The following is a 24,069-nucleotide window of genomic DNA, read 5'->3' as shown; positions in this document are numbered from 1 at the left end:
ACGCCCAGCTAATTTTTGTATTTTTAGTAGAGACGAGGTTTCACTGTGTTGGCCAGGCTGGTCTTGAACTCCTGACCTTGTGATCCACCTGCCTCAGCCTCCCAAAGTGCTAGGATTACAGGCATGAGCCACCATGCCCAACCACTTTGTTCTCTTTTTTTTTTTTTAATTGTGTTTTGTTGCACTGTTCAGATACTTTGTTCCTTTTTATAGCTGAATAATATTCTACTGTAAGAGTATACTGTATTTTATTTATCCATTCATTGGTTGATGGACATTTGGGATAATTCCATTTTTCAGCTATTATGAATAATGATGCTGTGATTGTTCATGCGCAGATTCTTTTTTCTTTCTTCTTTTTTTTTTTTGAGATAGAGTCTCTCTGTCACCCAGGCTGGGATGTAGTGGTGTGATCTTGGCTCACTACAACCTCTGTCTCCTGGTTTCAAGTGATTCTCCTGTCTCAGCCTCCTAAGTAGCTGGAATTACAGGTGGGCGCTACCACGCCCGGCTAATTTTTCTATTTTTTTTCTACTTCAAAACATAAAAATATGTATTATATTTTATTTTTTTGAGATGGAGTCTCACTCTGTCTCCCAGGCTGGAGTGCAGTGGCAGTGATCTCGGCTTACCGCAACCTTCGCCTCCTGGGTTCAAGTGAATCTCCTGCCTCGGCCTCCTAAGTAGCTGGGATTACAGGTGCCCACCATCATGCCCAGCTAATTTTTATATTTTTAGTAGAGACGGGGTTTCGTCATGTTGGTCAGGCTGGTCTCAAACACCCGACCTCTGGTAATCTGCCCACCTCAGCCTCCCAAAGTGCTGGGATTACAGGCATGAGCCACCATGCCTGGCAAATGTATATTTATTTTTTAAAAAATAATATTGAACTGGATGGGCACAGTGGCTCATGCCTGTAATCCCAGAACTTTGGGAGGCCAAGATGGGCAGATCACCTGAGGTCGGGAGTTCAAGACCTGCCTGACCAACATGGAGAAACCCCGTCTCTACTAAAAATACAAAATTAGCCGAGAGTGGGGGCCCATGCCTATAATCCCAGCTACTCGGGAGGCTGGGGCAGGGAAATCGCTTGAAGCCAGGAGGCGGAGGTTGCAGTGAGCCAAGATTGCACCATTGCACTCCAGCCTGGGTGACAGAGTGAGTCTCAAAATAACAATAATAGTAATAATAATAATATAGACCGATGTGATATTGAAAGTGACATACCTTTTTAATCCTAATCTTCAGAAAAACACTTACCTTGCTAGACATCTTTCCAGATGTTTCAGTACTTATACAGATAAATATGTAAATGTGTATTTTTAAATTTTAAACTGAAAATATGATTGTACTAAACAGATCTGTTTGTATATATACATGTACATATATATTTACATCTGTATCCACCCCCTTAGTAAGGGTGTTACATATAATATCACATAGTGATAAGAGCAGCCACTCTCCCTAGTTCATTTGTTTCACACACCACTTCACTCACTGCCTGGCTGCCTGACTGCCACCCCTCCCACTCCAGTGACTTTTTCCCTCCTCTCCGCTGAGCTTTCAATATTTAACTCTTTTTTGAGGAAATGACATGCTCCTACTTTAATTTGCTTTACATAGAAATTCACCTCTCCCAAAATTATGTTATAAAATTTCTCTACTTAGTTAGTACAGTCTATTTTTGCATAGTTTTCTAGAGGACAAATGGAGCTGGAATTGCTGGGGCAAAGGGAGTAAATCTGTAGAAATTTAATAAGCATCACCAAATTACCCACAAAAGGACCATCAATTTACACTACTCAACCAGTAGTTATGTGTGCCTGTTAATAGCTCTTTGGCCAGCTTACAGTGATGTTTTTAATGATGAATCACTGTGGAGGGGAATTCGTGTGTTTTCTTTTTCTTGTTTTTTTTTTTTTTACATTGAGACGGAGTCTTGCTCTGTCACCCAGACTGAAGTGCAGTGCCATGATATCAGCCCACTGTAACCTCCACCTCCTGAGTTCAAGTGATTCTCCTGCCTCAGCCTCCTAAGTAACTGGGATTACAGGTGCACACCACCACACCTTGCTAATTTTTTAATTTTTAGTAGAGACAGAGTTTTACCACATTGGCCACGCTGGTCTTGAATTCCTGACCTCAGGTGATCTTCCCTGCTTGGACTCCCAAAGCTTGAGATTATAGGCGTGAGCCACTGCCCCTAGCCTTTTTTGCAGAGATTATTTTGAGACGAATTCTTGCTGTCTAACCCAGGTTGGAGTGCAGTGGCATAATCTCACCTCACTGCAGCCTCTGCCTCCTGGTTTCACACAATTCTCTTACCTCAGCTTCCTGAGTAGCTAGGACTAGAGGCACGAGCTACCACACCTAGCCAATTTGTATTTTTAGTAGACAGGATTTTGCCATGTTGGCCCGGCTGGTCTCAAATTCCTGATCTCAGATGATTTACCCGCCTCAGCCTCCCAAAGTGCTGAGATTACAGGCGTGAGCCACCGTCCCCAGCCAGAATTCGTGTTTTCTGATGAGGAAACCAGATACAGTATCTCCAATAGTTTTTATTAAAGTAAATCCCTACTGTAAAACAGCTACTTTTTTTTTCTTCAAGAGAGTCTCTCTCTGTCATCCAGGCTAGAGTGCAGTAGCACTATCATAACTCACTACAGTCTCAAAGTCCTGCGTTCAAGCAATCCTTCTGCTTTAGCAGCCCAAGTAATTAAAATGACAGGTGCATGCCACCATGCCTGGCTAATTTTTTGGTTTTTTGGAGAGACAGGGTTTCATTGTGTTGCCCAGGCTTGTCTCACCTGGGCTCAAGTAATACTTCTGCCTCAGCCTACCAAAGCAGAGTAATATGTGAGAGGTCAGAGCATATAACTGAAAGCTCAAAGGTGTAGGAACAAAACAGACCTAGGAATGCTTAGGGAAAATGACCTTATTTTTCTAAGCGAGTTTTCTTTTTTTTTTCTTTTTTGTTTTTTTGAGATGGAGTCTCACTCTGTCACCCGGGCTGGAGGCTAGAGTGCAGGGCGAGATTTTAGCTCACTACAATCTCCACCTCCTGGGTTCAAGCAATTCTCCTGCCTCAGCCTCCCAAGTAGCTGGGATTACAGGCATGTGCCACCAAGCCTGGCTAAGTTTTGTACTTTTAGTAGAGATGGGGTTTCACCATGTTGGCTGGGCTGGTGTTAAACTCCTGACTTCAAGTGATCCACCCACCTCAGCCTCCCAAAACGTTGGAATTAGGCATGGGCCACTGCACCCGACCAAAGCGAGTTTTCTGACCTACAAAAGCAGCAGGATGCTATCTACCCTGAAGAACTGTTTTACGAATCAGTGATAACTTATGAAAGTTTTGGCCGGGCGCGGTGGCTCAAGCCTGTAATCCCAGCACTGTGGGAGGCTGAGACGGGTGGATCACGAGGTCAAGAGATCGAGACCATCCTGGTCAACATGGTGAAACCCCGTCTCTACTAAAAATACAAAAAATTAGCTGGGCATGGTGGCGCGTGCCTGTAATCCCAGCGACTTAGGAGGCTGGGGCAGGAGAATTGCCTGAACCCCGGAGGCGGAGGTTGCGGTGAGCCGAGATCGCGCCATTGCACTCCAGCCTGGGTAACAAGAGCGAAACTCCGTCTCAAAAAAAAAAAAAAGAGAAAAGAAAGTATTTACAGATAGTCACTGGTAAATAGTAAGCATTCAATTATTTGTTGCTATTAATGCTGCCAAATGTGAACTGTCTCACCATCCCGCAAGCCTAAGGAATTTATGTTGGTAAGATGGAACTCTGAGTGTAGAAAGTTTTCTTCCAGTATATAATTGCAAAATAAATCTCCTCCTACCTCTCCACAGGTTGCTTTTAACTTTGACAGAGGAAGAATTCTCCAAGTCGCCATATACCATAGAAAACAGCAGCCACAGGAGAGCCATCCTTATGGAGCTGGAACGTGTAAAAGCATTAGGTGTGAAGCCCCCCCAGAATCTCTGGGAATATAAGGTGAATGCTTTAATTTTTTTTTAGTTATTATTATTGCTATTTTGCTTTTTGTTTTTATTTTTTGTTGATTTTTTTATTTTCAGTTTATTTTTTAATTTTTGACTCATTTATGTATTTATTAAGACAGAGTTCTGCTCTGTTGCCCAGGCTGGAGTCCAGTGGCACAATCTCAGCTCAATGCTACCCCTGCCTCCCAGGTTCAATCCTCCAGAGTAGGTGGGATTACCACACCCAGCTAATTTTTTCTTCTTCTTTTTTTTCTGGCTCACTGCAACCTCCACCTCCCAGGTTCAAATAATTCTCCTGCCTCAGCTTACAAAGCAGCTGGGATTATGGGCAAATGCTACCATACCCAGCTAATATTTATGTTTTTAGTAGAGATGGGGTTTCAGGAAGTTGCCCACGCTGGTCTTAAAGTCCTGACCTCATGTGATCTGGAGGCCGCCTCAGCCTCCCAAACTGCTGGGATTACAGGCATGAGCCACCGTGCCCAGCCTTGTTTTACAAACAAATACACTGAATATTTTATTTGCTTTTAAAATAGAGTTCTAGGGATCTAGGCCAGGAGTTGGAAACCAGCCTGGGTAACAAAGCACAACCCTTCTCTAAAAGTTAGCTGAGCACAGTGGTGTGCACCTGTAGTCTGAGCTACCAGTGAGGCTGAGGTAGGCGGATCACCTGAGCCTTGGGGGTTGAGGCTGTAATAAACGATGATCGTACAACTGCACTCCAGCCTGGGCAATAGAGCAAGACCTTGTCTCAAAATAATAATAGGTTGGGCATGGTGGCTCACGCCTGTAATCCCAGCACTTTGGGAGGCTGAGGTGGGCGGATCACCTGAGGTCAGGAGTTCCAGACCAGCCTGGCCAACAGGGTGAAACCCTGTCTCTACTAAAAATACAAAACGTAGCCAGGAGTGGTGGCAAGTGCCTGTAATCATAGCTACTCCTGAGGCTGAGGCAGAATTGCTTGAACCCAACAGGCGGAGGCTGCAGAGAGCTGAGATCATGCCACTGTACTCCAGCCTGGGTGACAGCGAGACTCCATCTCAAAATAATAATAATATAAGGAAAGAGAAGCTCATGTGTTTTGGGGAACCTGAATTGTTGCAATATCACTGGAGGACAATTTGTCAGTAACATTTAAATTTAAACCGCACTGGCTCCTTAAGCCAGCATTTCACACCTTTGCACTTAGAATGAAGGCAGCATGGTATGGTGATCAACACTGCTGCACTCCAGCCTGTGGGACAGAGCAAGACTCCATCTCAGGAAAAAAAACAAAGAACAAAGAACGAAAACAAAAAGAGTGAAGTTCTGGGCTGGGCACGGTGGCTCACAACTATAATGCCAGTACTTTAGAAGACTGAGGTGGGAGGATTTCTTGGGCCCAGGAGTTCAAGACTAGCCTGGGTAACATGGCAAGACCCCATTTCTATAAAAAGAAAACACACACACAAAAAAATTAGTTGAGCGTGATGGTGCTACTCAGGAGGCTGCTGTGCCAGGCACTTGGGAGGCTGAGGCTGTAGTGAACCATAACTCAGCCACCGCACTCAACCTGGGCAATAGAATGAGACCCTGTTTCAAAAAAACAAAAAGAAGTAAGGCCCTGGCACTAGCCTGCCTAGGCCAGCTCCTCCAAGACACACTTCCTGTTGGAATACCAGCAAGTACCTGCACCTCTCTTTGCCTGTTTCCTCCTAGGTAAATAACCTTTCAGGATCATTGTGAGACTCTAACGTTTGATTAACAGAAAGCCATTAAACAAGTTATTCACTGCAGCAGTGTTGTTAATTACAGGGAGCAGAAAACAACCTAAGTGCCCCTTATTAGGAACAAGATGAATAAATAAGGCTCACCCATGTGGGTAGCCACTGAAAAAGTGGACGGAGACTCTTTGTTAATAAGGAACGTTCGCCCAGGCGCGGTGGCTCACACCTGTAATCCCAACACTTTAGGAAACCTAAGTAGGCACAACACTTGAAGTCAGGAGTTCAAGACCAGCCTGGCCAACATGGCAAAACCCCATCTCTACTAAGATATGTAAAAATCAGCCACGTGTGGTAGTGTGCGCCTGTAATCCCAGCTACTCGGAAGACTGAGGCCAGAGAATTCCCTGAACCTGGGAGGCAGAGGCTACAGTGAGCCAAGATTGTGCCACTGCACTCCAGCCTAGGTGACAGAGCAAGACTCTGTCTCAAAAAAAATAAATAAGGAAGATTGTTCAAGATGTATTGGTAACTAAAAATGGAGAAAAACATATTAGAAAACATAGGTATGTATGCATATGTTTGCATATGCATAGAAAATTTCTGGATGAATACAGAAAATGTTACCAGCAGTAAATGAGATTTGGATGGGAAGGAAAACTTTGTCAGTTAAGGGAGTTATTACATTTGAAAAAATGCTTGTTGACGCAGGCCTCTCCCCTTACGGGATACAAGTACGTGATGAGGAAAGACGTTCCTTCTTTGCTGCGTTTACTGCGAGAATGAAAACCATTCTCAGCAATCAGACTGTCGACATTCCAGAAAATGTCGACATGACTCTGAAGGGACGCACAGTTATCGTGAAGGGCCCCGGAGGAACCCTGCGGAGGGACTTCAATCACATCAATGTAGAACTCAGTCTTCTTGGAAAGAAAAAAAAGAGGCTCCGCGTTGACAAATGGTGGGGTAACCGAAAGGAACTGGCTACCGTTCGGACTATTTGTAGTCATGTACAGAACATGATCAAGGGTGTTACGCTGGGCTTCCGTTACAAGATGAGGTCTGTGTATGCTCACTTCCCCATCAACGTCGTTATCCAGGAAAATGGGTCTCTTGTTGAAATCCGAAATTTCTTAGGTGAAAAATACATCCGCAGGGTTCGAATGAGACCAGGTGTTGCTTGTTCAGTATCACAAGCCCAGAAAGATGAATTAATCCTTGAAGGAAATGACATTGAGCTTGTTTCAAATTCAGCGGCCTTGATTCAGCAAGCAACAACAGTTAAAAACAAGGATATCCGGAAATTTTTGGATGGTATCTATGTCTCTGAAAAAGGAACTGTTCAGCAGGCTGATGAGTAAGACCTTAGAGTTGTCCAGCTACAGAAACACAAGATGCCTATCATAGCTAAGACCTACTTGTGATACTTAAATGATGCAATAAGAGACCTATTAATTTGGAAAAAAAAAAAAAAGAAAAAGAAAAAATGCTTGTTTATGGACTGGGCGTGGTGGCTCTTACCTGTAATTCCAGCACTTTGGGAGGCCAAGGTGGGTGGATCACTTGAGGCCAGGAGTTCCAGACCAGGCTGGCCAACATGGCAAAACCTCATCTCTACTAAAAACACAAAAATTAGCTGGGTGTGGTGGTGGGCGCCTATAGTCCCAGCTACTCAGGAGGCCACGGCAGGAGAATTGCTTGACCCAGGAGGCAAAGGTTGCAGTGAGTTGAGGTTGTGCCACTGCACTCCAGCCTGGGTGACAGAGGGAGATTCTCTCTCAAAAAAAGAAAAAAAAATTGTTTACTATGTGCATGTATTACTTTAATAACTAGTTTCAAATATTTTAAAGAATGGGTGTGGGGTTCCTGAAGTAGAATATTTGTTATTTTTTGTGTTACTAGGTTTGTTTGTTTTCATTTTGTTTTTTTGAGACCGAGTCTCACTGTTGCCCAGGCTGGAGTGCAGTGGTGTGACCTTAGCTCACTGCAACCTCCACCTTCCAGGTTCAAGCGATTCTTGTGCCTTAGCCTCCAGAGTAGCTCAGACTACATGCACGTGCCACCTCACCCAGCTAATTTTTTTTTTAGTAGAGACAGGGTTTCACCATGTTGGCCAGGCTGGTCATGAACTCCTGGCATCAAGTGATCCTCCCACCTCAGCCTCCCAAACTGCTGGAATTACAGGTGTGATGCACCACAGCTGGCCAAACTCTGGACTTTTTGTCACCAATATTAATCTCATGATGGCTTTTAATACCTGGCAGAACATGGCTGGGCATAGTGGCATATGTCCCTGTAGTCCCAACCACTCAAGAGGCTGAGGTGGGGGGATCACAGGAATCCAGGAGTTCAAATCCATCCTGGGAAACAGCGAGATCCCATCTCTAAAAATTTTTTGTTTAACTAGCGGAATATTTTTGAATCTTGTATCCAGCAATCACTCCTGATTTAAAATATATACACATAGTCTTATAATCTTAATATCAACCAGAACACATGGGAATGTGACTGTGGTCCTGGTGTAACAGAATCTTTTTTTTTGGAGACAGTGTCTCGCTGTGTTGCCCAGGCTGGAATGCAGTGGTGCCATCTCGGCTCACTGTCGCTTTGACTTCACAAGTTTTTCAAGGGATTCTTGTGTCTCAGCCTCCCAAATACCTGGGACTACAGGCATGTGCCACCACCCCTGGGTAATTTTTGCATTTTTAGTAGAGAGAGCGTTTCACCATATTGCCCAGGCTTGTCTCAAACTTCTGATGTCAAGGATCTGCCCTCCTTGGCCTCCGAAAGTGCTGGGATTGTAGGCATGAGCCAGGGCGACTTGCCACACAAGTAGAAGCTTATCCTTAGGGAGCTCCTTCAGCTCTTTCATCTTCCCATCCCCTCCCTGAGGGCAGGATTTGAGGATTAGCAGAGAGATTCCTGTATCCCAGTGCAACTTCTAAATGCCACTGTTCTCAGCCAGCAGCATAAAAGAGAAGGTTCCCTTCCATGCTATCATCATGCTCACCTCACTGGGTAGTGGGGTGTTCCCCCTTAGCTGATGAGAAGTAGCCGAGAGTTGGATCATTTGGTTCCACACTCATACCGACACAAGACCCATAGACATGCGACCTGGCTACCTCCCTTTCTCTTGTCCTTACTGTGATCAGGTTGGACAGGCTTTGTTCCTGGGACTTGTATTTTTTTGTTTTTGAAATGTAACCTTGCTCTCTTGCCCAGGCTGGAGTGCAATGGCATGATCTCCGCTCACCACAACCTCTGCCTCCTGGGTTCAAGCAATTCTCCTGCCTCAGCCTCCAGAGTAGCTGGGATCACAGGCATGCACCACTGTGCCCAGCTAATTTTTTTTTTTAATTTTTAGTAGAGGCTGAGTTTCACCATATTGGTCAGGCTGGTCTCGAACTCCTGACCTCATGATATGCCTGCCTTGGCCTCCCAAAGTGCTGGGATTACAGGCGTGAGCCATTGTGCCTGGCCATGGGACTTACATTATTTTAGAGCACGTGACCCCAGGGAGAGCAGGGTTGCCCCCAGTGGGGCAAAGCCTAGTTCTTGGGGAGTGAAAAAGTCTTAGCTGTTACAATAAGTGTGGCCCTCCATAAGCCTACAGCACATAAACATAATCCAGGTGGTATTCCCATGGATTAATATTTCAGGGGGAGGGGATTTTGTGAAAAAATGTCTTTAAAAGATGACTTCTTGGCCAGGAGCAGTGGCTCATGCCTGTAATCCCAGGACTTTGGGTCCAAGGTGGGCAGATCACGAGGTCAAGAGTTCGAGACCAGCCTGACCAAAATGGTGAAACCCGTTCTATACTAAAAATACAAAAATTAGCTGGGTGTGGTGGCATGTGCTTGTAGTCCCAGCTACTCCGGAGGCTGGGGCAGAAGAATTGCTTGAACTTGGGAGACAGAGGTTGCAGTAAGCTGAGATCATGCCACTGCACTCCAGCCTGGGCAAAAGAATAAAACTCTTGTCTCAAAAAAATAAAATTAAATTTAAAAGACTTTTCAGGGGGTGATAAAGAAAGGTTGGGAAACACGTTTAGGATAAAGAACTATTCCCATGTATGTCTAGATAGTTCATTTAAGATACTAAGATATTTTCAGAAGTTGAATTAAAAAAAAAAAAAAAAAAAAACAAACAAACTTTGGCCAGGCACAGTGGCTCACACTGGTGATCCCAGCACTTTGGGAGGCTAAGGTGGGCAGATCACAAAGTCAAGAGATTGTGACTATCCTGGCTAACACAGTGAAACCCCATCTCTACTAAAACTTTTTTAAAAATTAGCCAGGCGTTGTGCTGCACGCCTGTAGTCCCAGCTACTTAGGCTGAGGCAGGAAAATCGCTTAAACCCTGGAGACTAAGGTTGCAGTGAGCTGAGATCGTGCCACTGCACTCTAGCCTAGGCAACAAGAGTAAAAGTCTGTCTCAAAAAAAAGAAAAAGAAAAAAACTTTGACTGGGCGTGGTGGCTCACACCTGTAATCCCAGCACTTTGGGAGGCTGAGATGGGTAGATGAGGTCAGGAGTTCGAGACCAGCCTGGCCAACATGGCAAAACCCTGTCTCTACTAGAAATACAAAAAATTAGCCAGGCATGGTGACGGATGCCTGTAAGCCCAGCTACCTGGAAGGCTGGGGCAAGATTGCTTGAACCTGTGAGGCAGAGGTTACAGTGAGCTGAGATCATGCCATTGTACTCCAGCTTGGGCGACAGAGCAAGACTTTATCTCAAACAAACATACCAAAAATTTTTATGGTGGAAAATTCCTAATATGCAAAAGCAGGATAATGGTACAAAACTGCCATCTGTCCAGATGTAGTGGCTCATTCCTTTAATCCCAACACTTTGGGAGGCCAAGGTGGGCGGATTACCTGCAGTCGAGAGTTCAAGGCCAGCCTGGCCAACACGGTGAAACCTCATCTCTACTAAAAATACAAAAATTAGCCAGGCGTGGTGGTGCATGCCTGTAATCCCAGCTACTGGGGAAGCTGAGGCACAAGAATCACTTGAACCCAAGAGGCGGAGTTTGCAGTGAACTGAGAGTGAGTGTACTGCACTCCAGTGTAGGTGACAGAGTGAGACTCCATCTCAGAAAAAAACAAAACAGAACAAAAAACAACAGCAAAAAAGCTACCATTTACCCCACAAGCAAAAGCAACTCAGAGCCACATTTACTTCATTAATACCTCAACTTCTCCCATCCCTGATTATTTTGAAAAATTGAACAGCTATATTTTTCATAGGTAAATATTTCAGCATTAATCTCTAAAAAATAAAAATAAACTACAGGCACAGGGTATTGAAACAGTCTTCAATATTACTTTGTCTGAGGTAAATAACCGGGGTTTGTCACCTGGCACCAGGAAAATTTAGGACATAGACACACAAGAAGTTGAGCAGAGGTTTAATAGGCAAAAGAAAGAGAAAAGAAAACAGCTCTCTCTCTAGTGAGAAAGAGGAAAAGACTCGATCCTGGGTAGCAAGAGCAAAACTCCACCAAAAAGGAAAAATGATGGGGTCTTACTCTGTCACCCAGGCTGGATCATAGCTCACTGTAGCCTCAAACTCTTGGGCTCAAGTGATCCATCTGTCACTCTACAGCTGGGATTACAGGAACACACCACTACTCCTGATTTTCTTTTTTTTATAGAAATTGGGTCTTATTTTGTTGCCTGGGCTTTCTCAAACTCCTAGCTTCAAGCAGTCCTCCCACCTTGGCCTCCCAAAGGTGCTTTTATGACAGGCATAAGTAAGCCACTATGCCTGGCCTTACTGAGTTCTTATTGATGTGGCCTTGTTGATGTTTGATAGTTTCCCTTCTCATGTGTCAAGATGGTCAGGTTACTTCTGTATCCTTCTTACCCCAGGCTTGGAAATCTGCCATTTCATAAGTTGGATCTTTTCTTTTTTTCCTTTCTTTCTTTCTTTTTTTTTTTTAAGAGACAGGGTTTCACCACATCGCCAGGATGGTCTCAATCTCCCAAACTCGTGATCCGCCCACCTCAGCCTCCCAAAGTGCTGGGATTACAGGCGTGAGCCACCGCGCCTGGCCAAGTTGGATCTTTTCTTAAAATCTTTCACTTTAGAATATTTCAGATATAGCCGGGCACAGTGGGCCGCGCCTGTAGTGCCAGCACTTTTGGAGGCTAAGGTGGGCGGATCATGAGGTCAGGAGATCAAGACCATCCTGGCCAACATGGCAAAAGCCTGTCTCTACTAAAAATACAAATATTAGGTGGGTGTGGTGGCCCACAACTGTAGTCCCAGAACTTGGGAGGCTAAGGTATCTCTTATTTATTTATTTATTTTTTGGATTGGAGTCTCGCTCTGTCACCAGGTTGGAGTGCAGTGGTGTGATCTTGGCTCACAGCAACCTCCGCCTCCTGGGTTCAAACAGTTCTCCTGCCTCAGCCTCCCAAGTAGCTGGGGACTACAGGCACCCACCACCCTGCCTGGCTGATTTTTTTTTTTAGTAGACACAGGCTTTCACCATGTTGGCCAGGCTGGTTTTGAACCCCTGACCTCAGGTGATCTATCTGCCAGGGCCTCCCAAAGTGCTGGGATTACAGGTGTGACCCACCACACCCACCCTGTAGTATGCATTTCTAAAGAGAAAGAATCTTTTTTAAAAATGCCATAATCATCACACTTTTTAAAAATCTAACAGTAAGTCATTAATAGCATCAGGTAAATTGAATGTTTTAACAGTTTTTATTGAGGTAAAATTGATATACACCTACTTAAAATGTGTGATGTGATGAGTTTTGACATATGCACACCCATGAAACCATCACCACAATCAGGATAGGGAACATATCTGTCACTCCCAGAAGTTTCCTTCTGCCCCTGTTAAGCTCTCCCTCCCAGCCCTCTCGATTACAACAGGGATGCAGTGATCTTCACTGGGCACTGGGGATTTAATTTGCATTTCTTACTTAATTTGCATTCACGTGCTTATTTGCCATCCTTCTATCTTCTGTGGTGAAGTGCTCATTTTATTTTGATGCTATTAAGAATCAAATAAATTGAATTTTTTTTTATTTTTTTTATTTTTATTTTTTTTTTTGAGACAGAGATGGAAGGAGCGTGGGTGGCCAGCTGGCTGTCATGGTTGTAATGTGGTCCTGTGCTCTTCTCCTCCTCTGCAGGCTGTGAACCCAGGCAGGTCCCTGTTCCTGCTATACGCCCTCAAGAGCTCCCCCAGGCTGGGTCTGCTCTACCTGTACCTGTTTGACTACACAGACACCTTCCTGCCCTTCATCCACACTATCTGCCCTCTGCAAGAAGACAGCTCTAGGGAGGACATCATCACCAAGCTTCTGGTAGGTCTGCAGTGTGCCTGGAATAAAGTTATTCCACTGTAGAGTTATTTGCAGAGATTGCTACCGACCATGGGTGCCATGTTTCTTCAGTTTGACCCATGAATTCCCTCAGAATATCTGGTAAGTCATTTGAGAGTGATATCCTTTGCTTTGATACTCTTGGGGCCAGTCCTTCTGACCAGTTCATATCAAGTCACGTGGATAGAGGAATCATCAAATATAATCCACACCCATAAATATTGAAACAGAATTTCGAAATCTCCAAAGATCTTCCCCCACCCCTCCCCCGCAAAGACCGTTGTAAACACTACAATGAAGTGCCTGGCTAACTGGTTTCAGCCTTGAATATAGTTTGAAGCTTGCTAATCAGCTCCCTTGAACAGTCCTCCTCTAATTACCTAGCTTCCACTTGCTGTTAATCTCACCAGAGTGGCTGTGCAGAGAGCCTGACCTTTATTTTGATTGATTGATTGATTGAGACAGGGTCTCACTCTCCAAGGCTGGAGTGCAGTGGCACAATCACAGCTCACTGCAGCCTCGACCTCCTGGGCTCAAGTGATCCTCACGCCTCAGACTCCCAAGTAGCTGGGATTATAGGGGACCACCACCACCCAGCTAATTTTTGCATTTTTTGCAGAGACAGGGTTTCACCATGTTGCTCAGGCTGGTCTTGAACTCCTGAATTCGAACATTCCTCCCACCTTGCCCTCCCAAAGTGTTGGGATTATAGATATGAGCCACTGCACCTGGCACCCAACTCTTCAGTTTTAACCATCTCTAGCAGCCCCTGCCTCTTCATCAGGCAAAATTTTTTTTTTTTTTTTTTTTTTTTTGAGAAGGGGTCTCACTCTCTTGCCCAGGCGGGAGTACAATGGCATGATCTTGGCTCATCACAACCTCTGCCTCCTGGCTTCAAGCAATTCTCCTGCCTTAGCCTCCCGAGTAGCTGGGATTATAGGCACGCGCCTCCACACCCGGCTAATTTTTGTATTTTTAGTAGTGATGGGGTTTCACCATATTGGGCAGGCTGGTCTCGAACTCCTGACCTAGTGATCTGCCCGCCTCTGCCTCCCAAGGTGCTGGAATTATAGGCATCAGCCACTGCACTCAGCCTCATCAGGCTAATTTTTTATCTGCTAATGTTTGTAGTAAAAAAAGCTTGTCCTCCCACCACCACAAAAAAATTACTTTGGAGGGAGGAGGGAATGTTTGTAATTTTCCCACAAACTACCATTATCCTACCATAGCTGATGTTGAATTCAGGAAATGGCTCAAGCTACCTATGCAGTGATTGGAGAGTAAAACACTGGTTAATTTAAATTTATTTCAGTTTATTCATAATTCATACTTAGATTTTTACTTCTGAGCTGCCACAGTTATGTGACAAACATTTTATTTCAATGTTTTTGCTAACATTTACTTCATTTAAGATTAATTACAGCTGGGCGCAGTGGCTCATGCCTGTAATCCCAGCACTTTGGGAAGCAGAAATGAACGGATCACCTGAGGTCAGGAGTTAGAGACCAGCCTGGCCAACATGATGAAACCTTTTCTCTGCTAAAATACAAAAATTAGCCAGGTGGGTGTGTTGGTGCACGCCTTTAATCCCGGCTACTGAGGAAGCTGAGACAAGAGAATCACTTGAACCCAGGAGGTGGAGGTTGCAGTGAGCCAAGATAGTACCGCTGCACTCCAGTCTGGACAACAGAGCAAGACTCTCTCAAAAAAAAAAAAAAAAAAAAAAAAGATTAATTATTGTAAGATGAGTTGCTGGATGGAAATTTCGTTTTAGATTTTTGGATGTATGTGTACGTTTGTTTGTTTGGAGATGATGGAGTTTCACTTTTGTCGCCCAGGTTGGAGTGCAATGGCGAGACTTCGGCTCACTGCAACCTCCGCCTCCCAGGTTCAAGCCATTCTCCTGCCTCAACCTCCCAAGTAGCTGAGATTACAGGCATGTGCCATGATGCCCAGCTAATTTTTCTGGTATTATTAGTAGAGACGGGGTTTCACCATGTTGGCCAGGCTAGTCTCAAAACTCCTGACCTCAGGTGATCTACCTGCCTTGGCCTCCCAAAGTGCTGGGATTTTAGGCACAAGCCACCATGCCCAGCCATGTGTGTGCATTTTAATCAATGTAGAACTCACTGTGATTATCACAACTTTTTTTTTTTTTTTAAGACAGAGTCTCCCTTTGTCACCCAGGGTAGAGTCCAGTGGTGTGATTTCAACTCACTGCAACCTCCACATCCCGGGTTCAAGCTGTTCTCCTGCTTCAGCCTCCAAAGTAGCTAGGATTATAGGCACCTACCACCATGCCTGGCTAATTTTTGTGTTTTTGGTAGAGACGAGGTTTCACCTTGTTGGCCAGTCAAAACTCCTGACCTCAGGTGATCCACCTACCTAGGCCTCCGAATGTACTGGGATTACAGGTGTGATCTGGGATTACACTGGGATTACACTGTGCCTAGCCTGACCATCACAGTATTTTGTGTAAAATTCAGTCCTCGTGACTTTTTGTGTCTGTTGTGGTATTTTTCAAGGATCTTAAGGAGCCTACGTGGAAGCAGTGGAGAGAGTTCCTGGTCAAATACTCCTTCCTTCCATACCAGCTGATTGCCGAGTTTGCTTGGGACTGGCTGGAGGTCCATTATTGGACATCACGGTTTCTCATCATCAATGCTATGTTACTCTCAGTTCTGGAATTATTCTCCTTTTGGAGAATCTGGTCGAGAAGTGAACTGAAGTAAGTATATTTTAATGGTGTCATAACAGGGGATAGGAAAGAAATACCAAATGAAGGAAAGATCCTCTTTGAAGTATTTCTCAAACTTGAAATAAATCCTCCATCCATCCAGACCCCTCATACTGGGTTGAGAAACCCAGCTTCAGTAGTGAATAGGACAATTACCTTGTGTTTTGGGGGTGGGAGTTGTGGTGCTCATTGTTAAAAGAATTTTTCTGTATGTCATACCTCTATGCAATAACATACCATTTAATTTCAGGGGGAGGGGTTCAAAGGATTTTAATAATCAAGGAATAAGCAAATGAGTAGAAAAGGTTCTGTTTTAACATAGGCAGCCCTGTGCTAACCTAACCCCTAAATCAGGAAGCCAAGAGGCTGAAGAAAGAAGCTGACAAATTCAGTTTCTCAGCAAGAAACATTTAATAAGGCCTTGCAAACAGAAGCCCTGTCTGTGTCTTGGGTGGTAGTGGGACAAGATGGTGGATAACCAGACCCGGAGCTTGTATATGTAGGGAAGGGGCATACATGCTTCAGAAGGGATGTGCAGAACAATTGTTAAGGTCAAGATTTATGTGAAGAACATCAAGAGAACATCAAGTCTGTTTAACCTAAGGCCAGGATTTACGTGAAGTATGTGCTCTTACACAAGAAACAATAGATAAACCACAGATCTTAGAGGCTTCCCCGAAACCAGAGTTAATGCGCAGTCACCATGCCACCATGCCCCATTAGCATCCAATATAGAGTTGCTTTGGTCTCCACAGGATGCTTTATAAAAAATGGCAGTAAGGTAGAGCATATAGAGATCTCATAGGGATTTCTGTAGGCATGAGTTCTAATCCTGATATGCCACCAACTGGGATAATAATAACTTAGGCTTCAAGCGTGGCTGGACCCTGAGACCCAAACGCTGTCACCAGGACCTGACTCTTTCTCTGTCCCTCACGGCACTGTTCTTGTATTTTCTGCTTCAGGCAGCTCTCTTCATGTAAGGGCCCTTGGCTACTCCACTCCAGGTTTTGATCTGTGCAGCTTAGCAAACCTCCAGAAAGAAAGCACTTCCTTCCCCGTGGCACTCAAAGAGGTCTCAGGGCTCACGCGCCTTTGTTCTGATGGACCCAGACCTGGGTCACATGCCCACTGCAATCTGTCACCCCAATCCTGTGGTGCTACCCCAGGCCTTGGGCATGGGCTCACCCTACAACCAGAGGCTGGCTTCAGCCTTACCCAGACAGACCGCATGGAAAAGAACAAAGGAGAGAGAATCACAAAAAACTTAGAAGCTGTTGCCAGGCATGGTGGCTCATACCTGTCATCCCAGCACTTTGGGAGGCCGAGGTGGGTGGATCATCTGAGGTCAGGAGTTTGAAACCAGCCTGGCCAACATGGTGAAACCTCATCTCTACCAAAAATGCAAAAATTTGTCAGGTGTGATGGTAGGTACCTGTAATCCCAGTTACCTGGGTGGCTGCAGCAAGAGAATCACTTGAACTCGGGAGACAGAGGTTGCAGTGAGCCAAGATTCTACCATTGTACTCCAGCCTGGGCAACAAAGTGAGACTCTGTCTCAAAAAAAAAAAAACAACTTAGAAGCTGCTTCCAGAAGAAAAGGATAGTAGCTGGACAGGCAGAAGTAACACTGCCACCCTTGCAGCCTTCCATCTTGACATTCTGTGACTCGAAGCCTTATGAATGGTTCTGAGAACCCAGCAATCTCCCTCACCTTTCCAGTGGTGACTCACTAGGTAAAAATAAAAAAAGAATCTCCCTCATTTCTTTCCATTTAGCAAACTCACTTATTTATACACAATATGCATATTTATGCCCCTGCTGTACTCCTGGTTCTCTGCTGGGCATGGCAGATCTTTTGGTAAAGAAGACAGTCTATACTGTGAAGGCCTACAGCCTAGCAGAGAAAATATGTATGTTAAAAAATAGATGGCCAGAGGCCGGGCACAGTGACTCATGCCTGTAATTCCAGCACTTTGGGAGGCCGAGATAGGCAGATCATGAGATCCCAAGATCGAGACCATCCTGGCCAACATGGTGAAACCTCATCTCTACTAAAAATACAAAAATTAGCTGGTGGCACGCACCTGTAGTCCCAGCTACTCAAGAGGCTGAAGGAGGAGAATCTTTTGAACTTGGGAGGCAGAGGTTGCAGTGAGCCGAGATCGAGCCATTGTACTCTAGTACTTCAGCCTGGGCAACAGAGCAAGGCTCTGTGTCAAAAAAATAAAAAATAATAAAAAATAAATAGATGGCCAGGCATGGTGGCAGGCGAGAGAGTTGCTTGAGGCCAGGAGTTCAAGTCCAGCCTGTACAATGTGGCAAAACCCCTTCTCTATTAAAAATAAAAAAATCTAGCAAAAATAATAATAAAATTTTAAAATCACTCAATGTGCTTACAACAAAAAAGAAAAAAGATAAATAAAAAAACTAACTGGGTGAGGTGGTGCACACCTATAGTCCCAGCTACTCGGAAAGTTGAGGTGGAAGGATTCCCTAAGCCCAGGAGTTTGAGACCAGCCTGGGTAACATAGCAAGACCTTGTCTCTACTAAAAGTAAAAAAATTAAAAATTAAAAAAAAAAAGCCAGGTGTGATGTGTGCCTGTGATCCCAGCGACTCAGGAGAATGACTTGAGACCTGGAGGTCGAGGCTGCAGTTGGCACATTTGCACCACTGCACTCCAGCCTGAGCAAAGGAATGAGACCCTGTCACAAAAGAAAAAAAAATAGATGTAAGTGTAACAAAGCGATGAAGCAGGTGAAGTTGAGGCTGTCACAGGGAGGCCTCATCCGGTGTGGGAACCAAGAAGCTCCCTCTCGGTCACGTCCTGGGAGTTGAAGATAGGTTGAGTAGGCAGAGGCCTCAGGCACCGGGGACAGAAGACAAGGCCATTCAGCACGGGCAGCCACGAGAGAGCACCGAGAAAAGGCCCAGGGCCCGGACTCCTAGTTGTGGTCATGAGACGCGCCTCCAGTTCAGCCTCTGAACTGCCTCTCTTCTTGTTTCAGGACTGTGCCTCAGAGGATGTGGAGCCATTTCTGGAAAGTATCAACGCAGGGGCTTTTCGTGGCCATGTTCTGGCCCCTCATCCCTCAATTTGTTTGCAACTGTTTGTTTTACTGGGCCCTGTACTTTAACCCAATTATTAACATCGATCTTGTGGTCAAGGAAGTCCGACGTCTGGAAACCCAAGTGTTGTGACTGGCACTGCCCAGTCTCAGACTCTTCAAGTTCCACCGATGTCTGAGCTTTGATGCTTAAGTGGGGTGAGGCAGGGAGCGGAATTCCTATTTTCTACCCCCAGTAAAACAAGGTGCTGCTTTGTATGTCAAACGCTCCAACCATGTCCTCCCCCTCGGCCTGTGGGTAGCGTCATCAGGGACTGACATCCTTGCAGGGAGGACTGTCTGTTTGGCTGACACAGCAGCAGCCCTGCCCACCCAGCCACCTTCCTCACAGGGACTGGGAGGTTCAGTCCCCAACGGCTGGCAAGACTCAGGGTCCTCAGTGGACGTGGTGTGGGTGACATCAGACGGGTGCCACATGAGTCCCCTCCCCAACATCAGTGACTGACAGAGGATCCCAGATCTCGGAGCCCGAGACCAGGCTTGTGGGGTCCTGGCCCGTCCTCTAAGTCAAGTTTAGGAAAACAAGGATAAAATTCTGTCATAGGCATAGAGAGTTGCATATAAAAAATACAGAAGAAGAAAAAAATACAGAAGAATGATGCTATATATGATACAAAGCTCATCAAAAAAAAAAAAAAAAAACTGAAGAAAACCCAAAATTCAGTCAACAATTCTGTCTTATTGAAGAGTTGCTAGGATTCAGAGTAAAAACCTCTCAAAGCATTCAGTTTGAGCCTAGAGTGGTGATTAGACTTAGTCACAGGGCTTGTTTTTGTTTTGCTTTATGGAAGTCATTGAAGGTCTGGATCCCTTTCTCTGAATGGAGAGATTGAGGGATGTCAGACGGTGCATGGAAGGCAGTTCCTATTAGATTGAGTGGCCTCCATGCTATTTAAAATTGTTGTGGCAGTGGCTCATGCCTGTAATCTCAGCACTTTGGGATTGTGAGGCCAGCAGATCACTAGAGGCCAGGACTTCCAGACCAGTTTGGCCAACATGATGAAACCACGCCTCTGCTAAAAATCCAAAAATTAACCGGGTATGGTGGTACACACCTGTAATCCCAGCTGCTTAGAATTGGAAATCGCCTAAACCCTGGTACGCATCTGTAATCCCAGCTGGTTAGAATTGGAAATCGCCTAAACACCGGAGGCGGGGGCTGCAGGACAGAAGACTGCACCACAGCACTCCAGCCTGGGTGACTGTGGAAGTCGGTCTCCAAAAAGAAAAAAGAAAAATTTCATCTGTAAAATAAATTCCAGGATAGTCCTTTTGTTTAAGGAAACATTTTGTAAATTGACCTCACACTGTATAATCTTTATTGTCCTATCCTGATGTATAAAACAGCAGGTATAATTACACCAAGTGCTATAATTATAAATATGGAATGAGGTGAACTATAGCCTTTTATTTCCTTCCAGTGTGAACACAGCAGTTGTGAGATGTCATCTAGGAAGACTGGACTTGCAGAAATAGGCCTGCATCCAAAATATTCTCTTGTGATTCCACGTACCGTTCATTAACCCTTTGTATCTTTGAGTGAAGATTTTATTCAAACTTTGCATCTGGAAGTTTGAAGAAATTACTTGAAATAAAAATAAAGATTTTTTTACAGATAAAACCTATATGTAGAGAAAAAGCGATTTTCTAGAAAATACACAGAAAAAAACTGCATTGATGGATAGAATCTTCTAGTCATAGGTCAAGTATGGTTCACACCTTTAATCCCAGCACTTGGGGAGGTCGAGGCAGATGGATCATTTGAGGTCAGGAGTTCGAGACCAGCCTAGCCAACGTGGTGAAACCCTGTCTTTACTGAAAATAGAAAAATTAGCCAGGCGTGATGGCGCACACCTGTAGTCCCAGCTACTTGAAACACGGAAGCAGGAGAATCACTTGAACCCGGGAGGCAAAAGTTGCAGTGAGTCAAGATCACGCTACTGCCGTCCATCTGGGTGACAGAGCAAGACTCCATCACAAAAAAAAAAAAAAAAAAAAAGCCAGATGCAGTGGCTCATGCCTGTAATTCCAGCATTTTGGGAGGCTGAGGTGGATGGATCACGAGGTCAGGAGATCAAGACCATCCTGGCTGACACAGTGAAACCCCATCTCTACTAAAAATTCAAAAAATTAGTTGGCTGTGGTGGCATGCACGTGTAGTCCCAGCTACTTGGGAGGCTGAGGCAGGAGAATCACTTTAATCTGGGAAGCCAAGGTTGCAGTGAGCTGAGATTGCACCACTGCACTCTAGATAGACCGACAGAGTGAAACTCTCAGGAAAAAAAAAAAAAATCCTCTAGACATGCTTAAATCCCCCAGCCTGACCCAGATATTAAGCCAAGGAGCCACCCTAAGGGAAAATGTTTTTTTCCTCATTGTGTGTTCTCATCAAGCCCCAGGGCTGCTTGATTTGACCTATTTAATGCTTGTGACCTCCCAGGGACACTGACATGGCAGTGTTTGTAAATCCCTGGTCTCATGCCTTCTAGAGGTTGCCAGAATCCTCCTTTACAGGTGAATAGATGGAGGCTGGCTGGCAAAACTCGCCAAGCTGGTGCTGGCTGGCTTTGGCAGAGCTGGGCCTGGGTCACCCACCTCCACCCCATGGCTTCCTACACTGTCCCCACCTGCTCCCACGCCCTGCTTCAGAGATGAGTAATACCCAGATTTGCTCCGGGACTAGGGCAAAGACATGGCCTAGAGCAAACAGGCGGGGCAGGAGCTGACTCCTTATCGCCAGCAGGAGGGACAGGCACCCTCACAATCATAGCAGGCTGGGTATATCTAAGGGGGGTGTCTAAAATAGTCCGAGTTGGATGCGGTGGCTCATGCTTATAATCCTGGCACTTTGGGAGGCTGAGGTGGGTGGATCATCTGAGGTCAGGATTTCAAGATAAGCCTGGGCAATATGGTGAAACCCTGTCTCTACTAAAAATACAAAAAAATTGGCTGAGCGAGGTGGCTCACGCCTGTAATCCCAGCACTTTGGGAGGTTGAGGCAGGTGGATCATGAGGTCAGGAGTTTGAGACCAGCTTAGCCAACATGGTGAAATCCCGTCTCTACTAAAAATAAAAAAAAATTAGCTGAGTGTGGTGACAGACACCTGTAATCCCAGGCACTCAGGAGGCTGAGGCAGGAGAATTGCTTGAAACCCGGAGGCAGAGGTTGCAGTGAGCCGAGATCTTGCCATTGCACTCCAGCTGAGGGTGGTAGAGCAAGACTCAGAAAACAAAACAAAAAAAATGAGCTGGGCTTGGTGGTGGTGCCAGTAATCCCAACTACTCCAGAGGCTGAGGCAGGAGAATCCCTTGAACCTGGAGACAGGTTGTAGAGAGCCGAGATTGCCCCACTGCACTCCAGCCTGGGTGATACAGTGAGACTCCAAAAAATAAAAAAACACTAGGCTGGGGGCAGTGGCTTATGCCTGTAATCCCAGCACTTTGGGAGGCGAAGGTGGGTGGATTGCTTGAGGCCAGGAGTTGGAGACCAGCCTGGCCAACATGGTGAAACCCCATCTCTACTAAAAATATGAAAAAAATTAGCCGGTCATGGTGGTGCACACCTGTAATCCCAGCTACTCAGGAGGCTGAGGCAGGAGAATCACTTGAACCCAGGAGGCAGAGGTTGCAGTGAGCCGAGATTGTGGCACTGCACTCCAGCCTTGGCAACAGAACAAAACCCAGTCTCAAAAATAAATGAATAAAATTAAAATTAAAAAAAAATACTCAGACCCAGCTAGCTGTGGTGGCTCACATTTGTAATCCTAACACTTTGGGAGGCTGACACGGGCAGATCACTTGAGCCCAAGAGTTTGAGACCAATCTGGGCAACATAGTGAAACCTCATCTCTACTAAAAGTACAAAAACTAGCCATATGTGAGGGCATGCACCTATAGACCTAGCTACCTGGGAGGCTGACGTGAGAGGATCACATGAGCCCAGGAGGTTGAGGCTGCAGTGAGCCAAGATTGCACCACTGCACTCCAGCCTGGGTGATAAAGTAAGATCCTGTCTCAAATAAAATTTTCAGACCCGCCAAGCGCAGTGATTTATGCCTATAATCCCAGCACTTTGAGACGCCAAGGCAGGCGGATCACCTGAGGTCAGGATTTCAAGACCAGCCTGGCCAACATGACAAAACTCCATCTCTACTAACAGTACAATAATTAGCTGGGCATGGTGGCATTCGCCTGTAGTCCCAGCTACTGGGAAGCTGAGGCAGGAGAATCGTTCAAACCCAGGAGGCAGAAGTTGTAGTGAGCCAAGATCGAGGCACTGCACTTCAGCCTGGGTGACATAGCGAGACTCCATAGCAAAAAAAAAAAAAAAAAATCAGACCCTTTGATCAAAAAATGCCATTTCTGCAAATCTGGACTAAGGAAGAATAGGTTATGGGGGTGGGAGTGGTGAAGATTTATTTACAAGCATCCTCACCACAGCGACTAATGGAAACAGAAAATAGCTCCAATATCTAAAAATTGTCAATCTATAAAATGGTATCTAATACAGATACTTATTTATTTATTTGAGTCAAGGTCCTGCTCTGTTGCCCACACTGGAGTGCAGTGATGTAATCATAGCTCACTGCAACCTTGGACTCCTGGACTCAAGTTACCTTCCCTCCTCGGCCTCCCAAGTAGCTGGAACTGCAGGTACACGCCACCACGCCTTACTGATTTTTTTTTATACTGACTGAGTCTTGCTGTGTTTCCCAGGCTGGTCTTGAACTCATGGCCTCACGTAGTCCTCCCTCCTTAGCCTCCCAACGTATTGAGATTACACCTCATTGAGATGAGCCACCTCATCCAATCCTAACACAGATATTTTAATTGAAGTTTCCAGGCCGAGCGCAGTGGCTCACGCCTGTAATCCCAGCACTTTGGGAGGCCGAGGCGGGTGGATCACAAGGTCAAGAGATCGAGACCATCCTGGTCAACATGGTGAAACCCTGTCTCTACTAAAAATACAAAACATTAGCTGGGCATGGTGGCGCGTGCCTGTAATCCCAGCTACTCAGGAGGCTGAGGCAGGAGAATTGCCTGAACCCAGGAGGCGGAGGCTGCGGTGAGCCGAGATCGCGCCATTGCACTCCAGCCTGGGTAACAAGAGCGAAACTCCGACTCAAAAAAAAAAAAAAAAAGACAC

General features: G+C 45.4%; 1 protein-coding gene, 1 long non-coding RNA gene and 1 pseudogene across 7 annotated transcripts in view; 2 read left to right on the top strand and 1 right to left on the bottom strand.

Moving 5' to 3' along the window:
• BFAR (bifunctional apoptosis regulator) overlaps positions 1–19,628 on the top strand; it is a 47,792-nt gene extending 28,164 nt beyond the window's left edge. For 4 of the 5 annotated variants that reach the window (XM_032242713.1, XM_032242714.1, XM_032242710.1 and 1 more), the window contains 4 exons: positions 3,853–3,997; positions 12,865–13,038; positions 15,582–15,784; positions 18,804–19,628. In XM_032242713.1, coding sequence (XP_032098604.1) covers positions 3,853–3,997; positions 12,865–13,038; positions 15,582–15,784; positions 18,804–18,996 — 715 coding nt within the window. In that variant the 3' untranslated portion in view covers positions 18,997–19,628. The remainder of the gene's footprint in view (positions 1–3,852; positions 3,998–12,864; positions 13,039–15,581; positions 15,785–18,803) is intronic. The other variant, XM_032242712.1, reaches the window with a different exon arrangement.
• LOC116526435 lies at positions 6,389–7,148 on the top strand (annotated as a pseudogene). The gene has a single exon (XR_004258155.1). The product of XR_004258155.1 is annotated as a 60S ribosomal protein L9 pseudogene (transcript).
• A 106-nt stretch (positions 19,629–19,734) lies between the features above and the next one.
• LOC116526437 lies at positions 19,735–20,543 on the bottom strand. The gene is made up of 2 exons (XR_004258156.1): positions 20,071–20,543; positions 19,735–20,018 (listed from the first exon to the last, which is right to left on the bottom strand). It is a non-coding gene; the product is annotated as an uncharacterized LOC116526437 (long non-coding RNA).
• Between the last annotated feature and the right edge of the window lie 3,526 nt (positions 20,544–24,069).

This window comes from Sapajus apella, unplaced genomic scaffold, assembly GCF_009761245.1.
Source record: "Sapajus apella isolate SASKATOON/1434 unplaced genomic scaffold, GSC_monkey_1.0 scaffold51, whole genome shotgun sequence".
Lineage (NCBI taxonomy): Eukaryota > Metazoa > Chordata > Mammalia > Primates > Cebidae > Sapajus > Sapajus apella.
Note: the sequence above shows the minus strand (reverse complement) of the source record. Positions and strands in the feature narration are given on the sequence as shown.